Genomic DNA, 16,379 nt, shown 5'->3' with positions numbered 1-16,379 from the left:
CACCTTCTGTCCTGCCACTCCTGGCAGCCCCCTCTCTCCAGGCAGTCTGGACCCCGAGACCTCCTGCGCCTCTCCCTGGAACAGAGACACACACGCCGCCCATCAGCACCTGACAAACGTTTCAAAGCACAGCAATACGGGAGCCTCAAAGTGATAGTGTACCTTGGGTCCGGGGGGGCCTGGGGGTCCCGTGACTCCATCCCTGCCCTGCAATAACGAAACAAGAAGACGTTCATATATAATTAGTTACAGGACAGGCCTTCAACCTCAACAGCGTTCCCGGGAGGAAAGCACGCAAGCACAGTGCAGATTCTACTCACATGGTCGCCTTTGTCCCCTTTATCACCTCGATCACCCTGCAAGAGAAACAGAAACATAGTGAGGCTGAGGGAATACTGCCCTGCTCTCCCCCTCCTGACTCCCTGTCTCTCCTCTCCCCCTCTCACCTTGTCTCCCTGCTTGCCTGTCTCTCCCCCTCCTCACTCCTCTCTCCCCCTCCTCTCCTTGTCTCCCTGCCTGTCTGTCTCTCCCTGCTCACCCCACTCCTCTCTCCCCCTCCTCACTCCTCTCTCCCCCTCCTCTCCCCTCGTCTCCTTGCCTGCCCATCTCTCCCTGCTTCCCCCACTCCTCTCTCCCCTCCTCACTCCTCTCTCCCCCTCCTCTCCCCCTCTCCCCTCGTCTCCTTGCCTGCCCGTCTCTCCCTGCTTCCCCCACTCCTCTCTCCCCTCCTCACTCCTCTCTCCCCCTCCTCTCCCCCTCTCACCTTGTCTCCCTGCCTGCCCGTCTCTCCCTGCTCCCCAACTCTTCCCGGCACTCCTGGTATTCCTGGTTTCCCGGGCTCTCCTGCTTGGCCAGGTGGGCCCTCGAGGCCCCTCTCTCCGATCGCCCTGCCGGGGGGTCCTGTCGGCCCAGCGGGGCCAGTGTCCCCCTTATCTCCTCTCTGTCCACGTTCCCCCGGGACCCCTGACAGACCCTAAGAGGAATTCAAGACCAGTCAGAACTTCACAAACACACAGTGATAAAAACAGGTACTCCAATGGTCATACCGTATGCTTTTTGACTGAGGATCGAACCCTGTCTGTCTGTCTGTCTGTCTGTCTGTCTGTCTGCCTGTCTGTCTGTGTCTGCTGTGCCAAAAGAGCAGACAGATACATCCTTATTTCTACTAACTCAACTGAAGCTAGAGAGCAGATTTATTGGACTGGTGATTTAATTCCCGACACCTCTCCTGAAAAACCCTAAATCTCTAGTAAAATAACCTTCACAGCCTCCCCAGAAAAGCATCTGTTTAGCAGCAGCTACAGGTTATTAGTGTTGATTAATAAAGCATGCCAACACCTGCTAAGCCCCGGGTTGATGAACTGAGCAAGAGGCGAGGACAGGTGAAATGTGTGCTTACATTACAAACAAACAAACAAACAAACAAACAAGTCAATGGATGAGTGGATGAGTGGATGAATGGATGAGTGGATGAGTGGATGAATGGATGAGTGGATGAGTGGATGAATGGATGAGTGGATGAGTGGATGAATTGATGAGTGGATGAATGGATGAGTGGATGAGTGGATGAGTGGATGCAGGACTGGGCGGATGGATAGCCTTCACCTGCACACACTCCCACAGGGCTGTCCTGGCTCCTGGAGTGATGTGTGTGTCTCTGTGATGATTGCTATTGACATGCTGTTAATGCCTGCGTCAGTGTCCCTGCCAGCAATGCATCAGCACTAATGAGCTCATCAACATTTCCTAAGTGCTGCTTTCCTTTAAGAGGTGGTTGATTTGCAGGCTCTGGGAATTCTTTCATTCTTTCTAATCAATAGTAATACCACCAGCACCAGTTCTAATCAGCACACTGAAGGCGGCAATAGCCTATCTGCTTGTCTTAGTTACAATGCCACTGAGGTTGAAGCTGAAACCCTTTACAGCTCTTCGGAAACTTTTCTAAAATGTTTTCTCTTTTGTTTTTCTGTTTTCTGGTTCTTACGTCCTTGCCCGCGGGGCCTCTGTCTCCGATGTACCCCCTCTCTCCGTGATCCCCCTTCTCTCCCTTCTGTCCCGGGGCACCAGGCTCCCCCTGAACAGTCTGCAAATCCGTCTTGCTTAGAATCTCCTTCAGCAGCGAGACCTGAAACAAAAAACAGGGGAGCTGCGATCCTGCTGTGCGAGGTGCTAACATTAACATGAGAACTAGAGGTGCTGTACTGCTTAGGGGCTGTTCAACGAGTCACACAGCAACAACAATTATAAACCATATCCTACCATACCACTGCAATGTCATTTACACAGCGTCCTTCATGTGCAAGCATCCCAGGGCACTTTACAAAAACACACAGCAAAAGAGCTCTCTAGTGAAGGGCCAAATCAAAGAGATATGCTTTGAGCTTAGATTTAAAAACACTGACAGACTCGGCATTACAGATCAAATCTGGAAGCGAGTTTCAAAGAGAAGGAGCTTGAGAACCAAAAGCTGCTAACCACAGAGTTCTTGCAATTATCAAGGGGCAATCCCTGGCAGATCTCAAAATACCAGCATGTACAAGAAATCAGCCAATCACTGTTCAGAACTGGTCAAAATGTCCCGTGCGTCTTATCCTGTGCACAGATGTCATCCCGGTCACAGCATATACAACAGTACGCTAAAGTTAAAGAAACACTGTCTTTATTTTTAATAGTAGCTATTTCTTATTCAGAGCTTCTGCATCAGATGACTTCTCTTCCACAATAAGAGACACCCTACCTCCACTCGACATGTTAACTGATAATAATACCTTACCTCGATGCCAAAGGAAGACAGCGCTTTCTTAATATCCTGAAAACAAAAAGGAAAAGGAGAAGTCAAAGCTATGTAAAGCATTGTCACACAACCAGCAGGGAGAGGGTCCTTCCTGCTGCATAGTGTTGCCACGGTTACAGACCCACAGCAGAGAGAGGGTGCTGCACTAAAACCCTTCCAGTAACACATGCTGTCCTTGCACGCTGCTACACTAAAACCCTTCCAGTAACACATGCTGTCCTTGCACGCTGCTGCACTAAAACCCTTCCAGTAACACACGCTGTCCTTGCACGCTGCTGCACTAAAACCCTTCCAGTAACACACGCTGTCCTTGCACGCTGCTACACTAAAACCCTTCCAGTAACACACGCTGTCCTTGCACGCTGCTGCACTAAAACCCTTCCAGTAACACACGCTGTCCTTGCACGCTGCTACACTAAAACCCTTCCAGTAACACACGCTGTCCTTGCACGCTGCTACACTAAAACCCTTCCAGTAACACACGCTGTCCTTGCACGCTGCTACACTAAAACCCTTCCAGTAACACACGCTGTCCTTGCACGCTGCTGCACTAAAACCCTTCCAGTAACACACGCTGTCCTTGCACGCTGCTACACTAAAACCCTTCCAGTAAAACACCTGTCCTTGCACGTTGCTACACTAAAACCCTTCCAGTAACACACGCTGTCCTTGCACGCTGCTACACTAAAACCCTTCCAGTAACACACGCTGTCCTTGCACGCTGCTGCACTAAAACCCTTCCAGTAACACACGCTGTCCTTGCACGCTGCTACACTAAAACCCTTCCAGTAACACACGCTGTCCTTGCACGCTGCTACACTAAAACCCTTCCAGTAACACACGCTGTCCTTGCACGCTGCTGCACTAAAACCCTTCCATTTGTATTTGTTTCGTGATGAAAAAGGGAAGAATCTAATGAAATTATTAAAATATTGCAGAAAATTCACAATTGTGAAAAATCTCTTGTACCGCTGGTTCTCCGTTCCGGCCAGGCCTCCCGTCCTCCCCGGGATCTCCCTGTCACAACAAGAGAAGCAGCTTTAGAGAAACGCAGAACATGAACACCTTGAGATAACTCACACAGCACAGGGGAAACAGCCTTTCAAACACACTGAATATTTCACCTTCAAGAACAGAACATGTTCAATAGAACACATTCAATAGAATAGAACACATTCAATAGAAAAGAACACAAATAAGAAATCTAATTGGATAAGAACATAATCTAATTGGATAAGAACATAAATAATCTAATTGGATAAGAACATAAGGAATCTAATTGGATAAGAACATAAGAAATCTAATTGGATAAGAACATAAGAAATCTAATTGGATAAGAACATAAGGAATCTAATTGGATAAGAACATCAGGAATCTAATTGGATAAGAACATAAAGACTCTAATTGGATAAGAACATATATGGTGGTACTTTGGAAGTGCTGAACCTGCCTTCAACATTCATTTTCATACTGAAGCACTGCTAGATAAATATGACTCACTGTGTCTCCTTTGGCTCCAGCTGCTCCCGTCTGTCCCTGTTGAGGGGGAAGAGAAAGAACCATTAGAGGCGCACTCAGCTCCAAGTGTACCTGCACATAGAGCCTGTGAACAATCCTGAAGCCAAGGATAAAAGAAACCAGGAAGGAGACTTACTCTGGGTCCGCTGGCTCCGGGTATTCCAGGCACGCCCTGTCCGGGAGGAGCACAGCACGTTAGGAGCTGCGCTGGTGGGTGATGTCAATGCAAACGTTTTCATTTTCCTTTTATTTGGTGGCAGGGATCCGATTGAAACTCCCTAACTCTGAGCTAAAGCCATGTAAAAATGTGGATAAAGGAGGAGCTGGGAGATAGCAGAGATAGCCAACGGCTTCGGCAATGCTTGTTAAATGCCTGGACCTGCTTAAAAAGGGCCGAGTATGGTTTGATTTGTGTTTATTTGTTATAAGTTTTGTGTTTATTTGTTATAAATGAAAGTGAACTTCATTTTTACATTTGCTTTTGACCATTCTGTCACATTCATCTTCCATTTGCTGTATCTCATCTTATTGTGGAGAGAATCCTAGTGCAGCAGTACTAGCTGGGAATTATAGACCAGTGTCGTTAACCAACACTGACTACAAGCTGCTTATGAAAGTCTGATGAGCTTTTGAAAAAACACAATAAACCAAGGGGGCAAATGTTTTGGCGAATGCTTTTATACTGAGCAGACACGAAAGGGAGACTCAGAGAAGAGGTCACTCACGGGGGTCCCTGGAGGCCCTGGGGGTCCGGGGATAGCTGTGAGCTCCTGCCCTTTCACGTAGACCACCTGTGAGACACACAAACACATTACTAAACACGTTACTTCGTTTCCAGTGGCATCCTAATTGCTTTGTATATGTCTCTTACTATTCACATAGTGCTTGTAATCATTCGTAAGAACATTTAAAAGCGAGGCATCAGTGCTCATCCGGTTCCTAGTAACGGATTGATATCAAAGCTTCACCAAGTCAGGTCTTAAAAGATCCCAATGATTCAGCCTCAACAGCGTGGCTCGGCAGCCCATTCTCAGAGGGTCTGGGTTACGTGACTCCAATCTGAACTTATTACAAATGTTCTCTAAATCTGCCGATACCTGTCTTTGAACCTGCGTTCAGCTTGACTGGGGAATTCAAAACGGCAGGACGGATCAGCCTTTCTCATTCCACTCAATCGGGATGAATGAATGTGAATAGTAAGGGACGGGGATAGAATATACACATTTGAAGCGGGTTACTGTTTGAGCCACAACACTGAGGAGCATGCCTCGTAGATCTTACCTGTCCAGGGGGCCCGGGATTGCCAGGGACCCCTGGGGGCCCAGCGGGGCCAACAGAGCCAGCCAGACCCAGCTCCCCCCTCTCCCCCTTCACTCCATCCCGGCCCTGAAACAAAGAAGAGAGAGAGAGAGAGATCACAACAAATGTCATTTCAGTATTGGAGCACAAGCTTAGAGGAAGTGCCCCTCAATACTGTATGATAAGAATGCTATATATGGAATACTGTATGATAAGAATGCTACATATGGAATACTGTATGATAAGAATGCTATATATGGAATACTGTATGATAAAAATGCTATATATGGAATACTGTATGATTAGAATGCTATATATGGAATACTGTATAGGGAGCTGTAGGATACGAGTCGATACCCACTCCACGAGCGGTCACCTGAGCGGGTGAAAATCAGCTTGTATAATAATAATCATAATAATACAGCTTGTAGTTAAATAAGGATACTCTTAATGTGACGTCATTTCAATCTGTTACAAACTATTTAATACCAGCCCTCTGCTGCAAACTATGTGATACAAAGACATTTCAGAGGCTGAATCACATCAATATCAGGGTCTAGTGCTGTATATTATAAAGACATTTCAGAGGGCTGTATCACATCACTATCAGGGTCTAGTGCTGTATATTATAAAGATATTTCAGAAGGCTGGATCACATCACTATCAGGGTTTAGTGCTGTATATTATAAAGATATTTCAGAGGGCTGTATCTGCTGTATATTATTTCTATACATTAAAGAGATACTCACGTCTCTCCCGGCTGTTCCAGAATCTCCCTTCTCTCCCTGCAAAGAAAGCGTTTAGCGGTTACTCTTTGGCACATATTGAGTGCAGCTGAAAACGAGACAGAGTCAGACGAAACCAACAAACTATTCCATTCATCTGCAAAGATGTGCTTATTTTATTTGAAATATTGACATTTGTAGAGATGCAACACAAAGGAGAGAAAACCGTTCCTAATTCCTCAAAATCCCGTGGGTTTGTGAAGCCGAACCCCCCCACCCCACAGTCACTTTGTGTTTCCATCCAGAAACGCGACCCACCTTTCTCCCATCCTCGCCTGGGGTCCCATCCGCCCCCTGGGGAGACACAAGCGACACAAAGACAGTCAGGCAGAGCCCTTCACTGGACAATAACAACAACAACAACGCAGTAAACACTTTACTGATAGGGCAATTTGATCAGGATGTTCCTTAACTCACATTCTTTCCAGGTATTCCTGGCTTTCCATCCTCTCCTGCTTTACCCTGGGATTGTAAAACACAGATCAAATGAATGGATGAAATCAATAATCAATAAAAAGGTGTACAAGACAGGTGCCCAGGTGTACTCACAGGTAAGCCCAGAGTCCCAGGGAGTCCGACTGGCCCTGCAGGACCCTCCACCCCCCTCGCTCCGGGCAGGCCCTGACAGAGACACAGGAAGGAAGGGGTTAACAGCGAGAGGTAAGATCCTCACTGACAGCACTGCAGGTCATTGCTGAAATACACTCAGAACCTCGCACACTGGATCAGAGGATCGAAAAATCTGGTCTACATTCAATTACAGCAGAATGAACCGAGACTCACATCTCGACCGGAATCTCCCTGCTTCCCCTGGTCACCCTGAAAGAGAAAGAGAGAGAAAGAAAGGTCAAAACATGTGAGCCTTTAGCACAGAGTACAACAGTGTACCCCTGTGTCACTTTACCATGCTGTACCCCCGTGTCACTTTACCATGCTGTACCCCCGTGTCACTTTACCATGCTGTACCCCCGTGTCACTTTACCATGCTGTACCCCTGTGTCACTACCATGCTGTACCCCCGTGTCACTTTACCATGCTGTACCCCTGTGTCACTTTACCACGCTGTACCCCCGTGTCACTTTACCATGCTGTACCCCCGTGTCACTTTACCACGCTGTACCCCCGTGTCACTTTACCATGCTGTACCCCCGTGTCACTTTACCATGCTGTACCCCCGTGTCACTTTACCATGCTGTACCCCCGTGTCACTTTACCACACTGTACCTCCGTGTCACTTTACCACGCTGTACCCCTGTGTCACTACCATGCTGTACCCTCGTTTCACTTTACCACGCTGTACCCCCGTGTCACTTTACCACGCTGTACCCCCGTGTCACTTTACCACACTGTACCCCCGTGTCACTTTACCACGCTGTACCCCCGTGTCACTTTACCACGCTGTACCCCCGTGTCACTTTACCACGCTGTACCCCCGTGTCACTTTACCACGCTGTACCCCCGTGTCACTTTACCACGCTGTACCCCCGTGTCACTTTACCACGCTGTACCTCCGTGTCACTTTACCACGCTGTACCCCCGTGTCACTTTACCACGCTGTACCCCCGTGTCACTTTACCACGCTGTACCCCCGTGTCACTTTACCATGCTGTACCCCCGTGTCACTTTACCATGCTGTACCCCCGTGTCACTTTACCATGCTGTACCCCCGTGTCACTTTACCATGCTGTACCCCCGTGTCACTTTACCACGCTGTACCCCCGTGTCACTTTACCACGCTGTACCCCCGTGTCACTTTATCACGCTGTACCCCGTGTCACTTTACCATGCTGTACCCCTGTGTCACTTTACCATGCTGTACCTCCGTGTCACTTTACCATCCTGTACCCCCGTGTCACTTTACCATGCTGTACCCCCATTTCACTTTACCACGCTGTACCCCGTGTCACTTTACCACGCTGTACCCCGTGTCACTTTACCACGCTGTACCCCGTGTCACTTTACCATGCTGTACCTCCGTGTCACTTTACCACGCTGTACCCCCGTGTCACTTTACCACGCTGTACCCCTGTTTCACTTTACCATGCTGTACCCCGTGTCACTTTACCATGCTGTACCCCAGTGCCACCCCCCCCCCCCCCCCCGTCCTCACTCTTTGGCCCGGGGGTCCTGCAGCTCCTGGTTTCCCGTCCAATCCGTTCCTACCATCCTGACCTGGGGCTCCGCGATCACCCTGCGGAGGGGAACACACACACACTGATCAGGACCCAGTCAAGAGCAACACAGACCTTCCAGGCTCATCGCGGGTCCATAGCTTTCATTCAAACAGCGTGCTTCAGCCTGACTCTCTCCATCGCTCTCGCTCTCTTTCACTCTCTCTCTCTTCCTCTCTCTCCCTCTCTTCTATCTCTACAAGTTCTATTTTGTCTATAAAATGTAGTACAGTCAGCACTCGGATATCCGTTACCCAGATGCACGTCAGTCGTGTTTTACCAGCCTTGTATTAAGAATAAAATCACTCCCCATCATATACATATGTAACCAATTTCCCATCACAAGCGATTTCTGTCACCAGTTTTCTGATACAAAGCCCATCTCTTCAAAGTTTCAATTTATCTGAATATCCGTCACAGCCCGCATTTTTTTTCTCGTCTGCCAAATCAGTCTTTAATTGTTTTTAATTTGTATAGTTTTTATTGTGCAGTTGCACGGCGCTTCCTCCAGTTTCACCTGACGAAAATGCAGCAAACGAGAGCTAGGGTAATGCAACAGCTAATCATTAAACAGTTTTAGGTACTGTGATGTATTTTTTTAAAGCTGTGATCTTTAGTTGTTTTTGTGCATTTTCATTTTGCAAGTGAACTGTGACATTAGGATACTGTTTTAATTGTTGTTTTTTTTATTTAATCTTTTGGTAAACTGCATTGTCTTTTATGTGCTACGCAGTTCTGTGCATGGGTAACATTTAGATCTCATTTTGCTGTTGGGTCGTTAAGGGTGAATTTGACATGCTGCTACAATACGTACTGGATTTAAAAGTATGTTCTGTATTACAGTCCACGTGTCGTCTCTTTTGGCAAGTGACATTTTCAGAATCATATCGTTCTGAATTAAAATACTACTTCTGTTGAAAATATAGTACTGTACCGACAAAACCAATCCAGTACATCTAAATGGAAGCCTACTTATTTTAAAACACAGTCCTTTCAGTTATCTTTGATATTGTATATTTTTTGTGTTCCCTGAAAAACGGACAAGGGTTGAAACGGTCCAGGATGAAATAATCAGATCTGCGTCACACGCATTTGACCGTCACTGAAGTCACAATGTTATAGGGCCGGATATGTGAGAGCTGACTGCATGCGATGATTGGACTGTAGTCCGACACTCAGCGGATGATCTGATTGGCTATTGCAGAGGCTCTGTGCCCGCCCTGTTGTGCTTCATCCCACTGGGAAGCTGGAGTTTTGGGAACAGGATCCGGTAGAATGAAGGACAGCAGGGGTGGCCAATAAGCAGCGATGGCGACCCCTTCATTGGTTCAACTGTCCGCCATGTTTGTAAAGGATCGTACAGATGATTACTTTTGAGACCTGGGCTTCGGTTCTGCAATTCCATTCCAGCCATTGCAAGTTACCCAAATGAAAAGGTGCATGTGTATCTAATTAAGCTGCCACTAAAGTGGGAATGGGAGTTTTAAATGATATACAATGGGTTTCCTGTACTGGATGCACTGTGTAAACACATGAAACAGTAATGATGATAATAAAAAGAGGAACAGCAAGGACAGTGTCTTACGGTTTCCCCGGCGCTGCCTCGGTCCCCTTTCTCACCCTGCAATTCAGAAAGATGAAGTTACAAAACAGGTACGTACGGGCAGGAAGCACAGCAAAACATACACCCATTCCATCACCTCTTACAACATTACTTTCATTTAAAAAGAGCAATCACAATCACATTCTGATATTCTAACGGTCATGAAGACCTCCACCCGAGGTAATGACTGAAGTGATGTCTGCAGACACCGGGAGAAGGACTGTTTCCTTGTCAGGCTCACTTACCCTCGCTCCTGGTGGCCCTCTGGGGCCTTCAACACCCTGCAAAATGAAACAAACAGATAAATAACCCAATACATCCAGAAAGCCCGCTCTGTTTTACATGGAGCAGACTCGTTCTTACTGAGAGTCAATCCAAATGGATGTGTTTCGGTTAGTTTGCAATCCTGGGAAAGATCTGAGCAGAAACAAGAACAGAGGACGACACAGGGACATTACACAGGAGAGAAATTCAACAGCAGAGACATGCAGACGATGTCGCTTTGAGAATCTGTGGAGCCCTCGCTGCTTGTATGCGCAAAGACAATTTCCTGAGACGAATCACACAATTGAACGGCAGAGGAAGCAGTGGAATGGAGTGGAGTGTGAGACGCACCCTTTCACCCGCGAGACCAGGGGGGCCGTCTTCACCCTTCACACCTTTGGCTCCATGCTCTCCGGGGTCACCAGCATCACCCTGGAAGAAAAAAACAGAGACAGTGAAGACAGGAAGTGACATCACAGCCTATTACGCCGCACAGCCTACTGGGTGCCGTACCACATGACCAGGTAAGCGCAGGCCAGCCCAACAGACAGACGCTGGGAAGCACTTACTGTGGGAAGCACTTACTGTGGGAAGCACAGACTGTGGGAAGCACAGACTGTGGGAAGCACAGACTGTGGGAAGCACTTACTGTATGCTGTAGCAAGAAAGCTAGAAGCCCAACACAATGAACTCTTAACAGAAACAAAAATGAAGCTCAAGTCAATCTGTTCCATTTTAATTGATCATCGAAAATGTGTTCATAAAATCTAAATGGAAACCAATCCAGTGCATGAATTCATATTTCCCTAGAATGCTTTTTCCAGCTCCAAGTCTCTCATTTCATAACGTTAAACAAAACATTATATATTCATATTTCTTCCCAGTAGACTGGACATCCTAACAGCATAGAGAAAACTCCTTCAGTTGGGATCTGTTAAGTTCTGAACATTGCTGTCACTTTTGCAACATGACGTTTAATCATCTATCTCTTAAGGATTACCAATCTCTAAACTGTATAACACACAAGCACACACGTGTACCTTGTCTCCCTTGTCCCCCTGGATCCCTCTCTCCAGATCAATCTGAAAAGAGGAGAGAACCCGGAGAGAACCGTTACTAACAAGCCAGGTTCAGGCTGTGATTGAAGCTGGTACATGCTGAATTATAAAAGCAAGTACAATTCGACAGACACGGTTAAAGGGGTAACGAAGGGTTAAAGATTCCTCACCACTCTCCCGGGCAGCCCTGGCGGTCCCTGTGCGCCCTGCAGAGAAAGGAAAGGGTTAAACTCCGCTCTGTACAGCGTCTCCAGTCTCCACGCAACACAGATCAGCACAGTCTGCGCGGGGGGACAATGCTGTCTCTGATCAGCGGAGGGGCTTTGTTAAGCAGAGGGGGGATGCAGGTACAGGGAGGGAGGCACTGACCTGCACTCCTCTGTCTCCTTTCAGCCCCGGCGGTCCAGGACTGCCCTGTGAACCACAAAACAGACAACATGATATAGATATACAATTCAGAACAATTACATTACTAAATACCATCGTCTTTCCCTGTTATATTTCCTTTAAAATCCTGGATGAGCCCTCATTATGTTATCTATCTATCTATCTATCTATCTGTCTATCTATCTATCTATTGAAATTAGTGACTTTCACTGATCATATAAGTGTATGTATATATAGACAGATAGATAGATAGATTCTTGAAATGTATTTGTTTACAACTAGATAGATAGATAGATAGATAGATAGAAACAGACAGATAGATAGATAGAGATAGATAGATAGATAGATAGATAATTATATGATGAGTGAAAGTCGCTCATTTCAATTGTTTATAGGCTGGAGCATGTATTAGGTCAGTCAATAAAGAATTAAAAGTGTTCTGGATCATTTTAGGAATAAAAGGAAATAGCAGGCTCTGTGCTGTATAACAGGTATGACAGCTTAGACACAATCTCATCCCATATTAAACTGCAGGGGTTTACACCGCTCAGTTCTGCAGTGCTGGCAATGGACGGGGGGGGGGGGGGGGGGGGGGAATTGGTTGAATTCTCTTTGGAGACTCTTGGTATTTATGACTTGACTTACGTCTCTGCCATGTTCTCCAGGGTCTCCCATGTCTCCCTTCTCTCCAGCCCTGCCGGACAGCCCTGGCAACCCCTGGAATACAAAACAACCAATCAGAACGCGCCTGGAGACAGCTAACCAATCGGAGCACAGCAGTGCTGTAGTGAGAGCTAGCAGAGTCAACAGTATGGACATGCCTTACAGAAATATTATTATTTTCATTTATTTATTCAATGGTTGATACAGTAATGAGAGACTGGCACCAATACATATATTCAGATGAATATCACAGGAATACAACCAGAAACATGAGACCAGGAAGGCGTTCTGAGCAGTAAATCAAAAACATACCCTTTGACCTCTCTCTCCGGTTTTCCCTGGTAAACCTGATTCACCCTGAAAATGAGACAAAACAAAAACCAGCCTGAAGAACAGAAACTCGTGAACCCCCAGACGTCCATTCTGCACCCGTGTCTTCTTGCTCTCTTTGTGTAACATTTACACTGCAATGTACAGAGAGCTCCCATTCATTATTCAATTCGAATCAATGTATTCTGAGCTGTTACCGGCGTTCCTTCATCTCCCTTGTCTCCTTTCTCCCCCTGAAATAAAATAAATACATACAGAAATCAATTAAAGGCGCATTCTAATTTTTCAATACAATATACAACAGCAAGGATGAATTCAGAACTATTTAAAGAAACATAATAAATTCAATGATAAACGTTTTGACTAGAAGTAGTCTTTCTCATTGTCTTTGAACGTTTTGACCACAAGTCGTTCTCAATGTCTTCAAGACTTCTGGTCGTAATGTTTGTCAATGAATTTCCTAAGTTTCGTTTAGTGTTTCTAAAAGGTTGAAATTTAAGGACCCAACCATTACTGGTGGTGTAACATGATCCCAGTGATCTGCAATGTCAGTGCAGACAGTGTCTCTGCAGTGCAGGCAGTGTCTCTGCAGTGCAGACAGTGTCTCTGCAGTATAGACAGTGTCTCTGCAGTGCAGTGCAGACAGTGTCTCTGCAGTGCAGTGCAGACAGTGTCTCTGCAGTGCAGACAGTGTCTCTGCAGTGCAGTGCAGACAGTGTCTCTGCAGTGCAGTGCAGACAGTGTCTCTGCAGTGCAGACAGTGTCTCTGCAGTGCAGTGCAGTGTCTCTGCAGTGCCTCCCCTGCAGTGGGTCTCACCTCCTTCCCTCGCAGTCCGATCTGTCCCGGAGCTCCTGCTTTCCCAGGCTGTCCGTTCTCTCCAGGCTCACCAGGGTCTCCCTACACAGGAGCAGACACAGACCCCTCATTAGCCATTGTGGAACATATCTGACTGAGAGGAGGCCATTTAGCCAACCAGTGCTCACCCACTTCCTAGTAGCTGATGGATCTCAAAGCTTTGTCAAGTCGTGTCTTAAAGGATCTTAAAGGATGGCAGTGATTCAGCATCAACAACAAGGTGAGGTAACACTTTCCATGCCCTCACCACTCTCTGTGTAATGAGGTCTCTGCTTCCCTCTGTCCTGACTCTCTGTGTAATGAGGTCTCTGCTTCCCTCTGTCCTGACTCTCTGTGTAATGAGGTCTCTGCTTCCCTCTGTCCTGACTCTCTGTGTAATGAGGTCTCTGCTTCCCTCTGTCCTGATTCTGTGTAATGAGCTCTCTGCTTCCCTCTGTCCTGACTCTCTGTGTAATGAGGTCTCTGCTTCCCTCTGTCCTGATTCTGTGTAATGAGGTCTCTGCTTCCCTCTGTCCTGACTCTCTGTGTAATGAGGTCTCTGCTTCCCTCTGTCCTGATTCTGTGTAATGAGGTCTCTGCTTCCCTCTGTCCTGACTCTCTGTGTAATGAGCTCTCTGCTTCCCTCTGTCCTGACTCTCTGTGTAATGAGGTCTCTGCTTCCCTGTCCTGACTCTCTGTGTAATGAGGTCTCTGCTTCCCTCTGTCCTGACTCTCTGTGTAATGAGGTCTCTGCTTCCCTCTGTCCTGACTCTCTGTGTAATGAGGTCTCTGCTTCCCTCTGTCCTGACTCTCTGTGTAATGAGGTCTCTGCTTCCCTCTGTCCTGACTCTCTGTGTAATGAGGTCTCTGCTTCCCTCTGTCCTGACTCTCTGTGTAATGAGGTCTCTGCTTCCCTCTGTCCTGATTCTGTGTAATGAGGTCTCTGCTTCCCTCTGTCCTGATTCTGTGTAATGAGGTCTCTGCTTCCCTCTGTCCTGACTCTCTGTGTAATGAGGTCTCTGCTTCCCTCTGTCCTGATTCTGTGTAATGAGGTCTCTGCTTCCCTCTGTCCTGATTCTGTGTAATGAGGTCTTCCCTCTGTCCTGACTCTCTGTGTAATGAGGTATCTGCTACCTTCTGTCCTCTAATTAATTTCCAACTTGAAGCATTGGTTCGGGTTAACTTTGTAAACTCCTTTAAGATTATAAGGATCTCAATCACACACACCCCCCCCCCCATTCTTCTTTGTTATAATCTATTTATTTGTTTATTATATGACCAGTGGGAACAGAAGACTAAAATCAGTCACTCAGTCAGTCAGTCAATCACCTACCTTAACTCCGGGTCTTCCAGTAAGGCCGTTATTTCCCTGAAAAGAAAGAGTTCAGAGTATCATCTTTACTACAGAAAGAGATTCGACACAAGCACCTTCCCTCCCAGTCCTGTGTCTGGGCATCTCCAGCTCAGCTCAGCTGGGTAATCTGGGGTGGGACCATAGGAAACCGAGTCAAGCAGATGAAGGCATTATCCAAAACGTTTGTCTGCTTGCTTTAGTTTCACATAGTTTTAGTCAAGTCAAGTACATGAAGGCTTCATCAAAGACCTGGGTCTACCTTGACTTCTTAGTAACGAAGGAAACTTCTGACAGTCTGGTAGACAAACATTTGATTTTCTGTTTAAAATCTCAAGACCCTGAAAAAAGACTTAGAAGTTGCTTTCTAATCGGGCTGTAAATAAAAATTTGAATTTATGAATGGATTCATTTTTCTTTACTTAATTGCGTGTTCAAATTCTTTACTCCAAATGCCGACTGACAGCAGCAAAGGAAATGGTTTTAATGAAGGTGATTGTTCTGCTGCTCCGCTCCTCTGTTGCCATGCTCCTGAGGAACGGTCCCGGTTCTCCGCACCGGACTGCAGTTCTGCACTTTCCTGGGCTCGGGCTGTGGCACTCACCCTCTCTCCGGACTCTCCTTTGGGTCCCGCCTGACCAGGGATCCCGAACCCCACCGAACCCTGCAAGAAGAGAAGGAGAGAGGAGAAGATGAGCTGGAAATCTCAGGGGCTCCTCATCACATCAGAGAACACTGAACCGAATATAATGAACCAATACAGACACATGCATGGAGTGCCAGGGCAAGGAGCTTCTGTCCAAACGAGCAGTGTGCTGTTTATTGTGTTAGTGAAGCACACACCCCTCTGTGGGGCACAGCCAATCAAAACCAACAATGCTTAGAAGTCACAGCCACCGGCCTCATGAAAAAGTATGTCACATGCATACAAAAGTGTGACACACGTACATAAGGAGAGGCAGAAGGGCCGATGCACCTCACAGATTCTGAATCTCTCAACAGAGCTTCTGTACCGAGTTTCATCTCCATTCTATAGAGGTGCTTCTCTAGCTGTGCATGTGAAATGAAAGTGTGACGTTGTGTCTGCATGCCTGCACTGTATCTGGTGGGATAAGAAACGCAATCCTGCCGTTTCTGTACGGTGGTGAAGAGCCTCGTGTGTAAAATGCAGCGCAGGCGGGGCAGCCCACGCATTGTGAACGGACAGGTATCCACTCACCTTTTCCCCTTTCTCAGCCGGGTCTCCTTTTATACCTTTGGGTCCCTCCGGGCCCGGGAGCCCCATACTCCCCTGAAACAAAGAGAAAGAGCTTCCTGTGAC

General features: G+C 46.9%; 1 protein-coding gene across 3 annotated transcripts in view; it reads right to left on the bottom strand.

Moving 5' to 3' along the window:
- Positions 1–16,379, bottom strand: part of LOC117412339 (collagen alpha-1(VII) chain) — a 77,631-nt gene that overhangs the window by 20,615 nt on the left and 40,637 nt on the right. For all 3 annotated transcript variants that reach the window (XM_059000051.1, XM_059000050.1, XM_059000052.1), the window contains exons 54-83: positions 16,278–16,349; positions 15,663–15,722; positions 15,041–15,076; positions 13,690–13,770; positions 13,070–13,105; positions 12,855–12,899; positions 12,525–12,596; positions 11,862–11,906; positions 11,663–11,698; positions 11,475–11,516; positions 10,786–10,866; positions 10,416–10,451; positions 10,153–10,188; positions 8,507–8,587; positions 7,180–7,215; positions 6,946–7,017; positions 6,814–6,858; positions 6,655–6,690; positions 6,361–6,396; positions 5,594–5,698; positions 5,038–5,103; positions 4,449–4,484; positions 4,295–4,330; positions 3,764–3,811; positions 2,774–2,809; positions 1,985–2,125; positions 764–973; positions 321–356; positions 163–207; positions 4–75 (exon numbers count right to left, since the gene is read on the bottom strand). In XM_059000051.1, coding sequence (XP_058856034.1) covers positions 4–75; positions 163–207; positions 321–356; positions 764–973; positions 1,985–2,125; positions 2,774–2,809; positions 3,764–3,811; positions 4,295–4,330; positions 4,449–4,484; positions 5,038–5,103; positions 5,594–5,698; positions 6,361–6,396; positions 6,655–6,690; positions 6,814–6,858; positions 6,946–7,017; positions 7,180–7,215; positions 8,507–8,587; positions 10,153–10,188; positions 10,416–10,451; positions 10,786–10,866; positions 11,475–11,516; positions 11,663–11,698; positions 11,862–11,906; positions 12,525–12,596; positions 12,855–12,899; positions 13,070–13,105; positions 13,690–13,770; positions 15,041–15,076; positions 15,663–15,722; positions 16,278–16,349 — 1,815 coding nt within the window. The remainder of the gene's footprint in view (positions 1–3; positions 76–162; positions 208–320; positions 357–763; positions 974–1,984; positions 2,126–2,773; positions 2,810–3,763; positions 3,812–4,294; positions 4,331–4,448; positions 4,485–5,037; positions 5,104–5,593; positions 5,699–6,360; positions 6,397–6,654; positions 6,691–6,813; positions 6,859–6,945; positions 7,018–7,179; positions 7,216–8,506; positions 8,588–10,152; positions 10,189–10,415; positions 10,452–10,785; positions 10,867–11,474; positions 11,517–11,662; positions 11,699–11,861; positions 11,907–12,524; positions 12,597–12,854; positions 12,900–13,069; positions 13,106–13,689; positions 13,771–15,040; positions 15,077–15,662; positions 15,723–16,277; positions 16,350–16,379) is intronic.

The sequence above is a fragment of the Acipenser ruthenus genome, chromosome 25, assembly GCF_902713425.1.
Source record: "Acipenser ruthenus chromosome 25, fAciRut3.2 maternal haplotype, whole genome shotgun sequence".
Lineage (NCBI taxonomy): Eukaryota > Metazoa > Chordata > Actinopteri > Acipenseriformes > Acipenseridae > Acipenser > Acipenser ruthenus.
The sequence above is the reverse complement of the archived record's forward strand: the minus strand, read 5'-3'. Positions and strand labels throughout refer to the sequence as shown.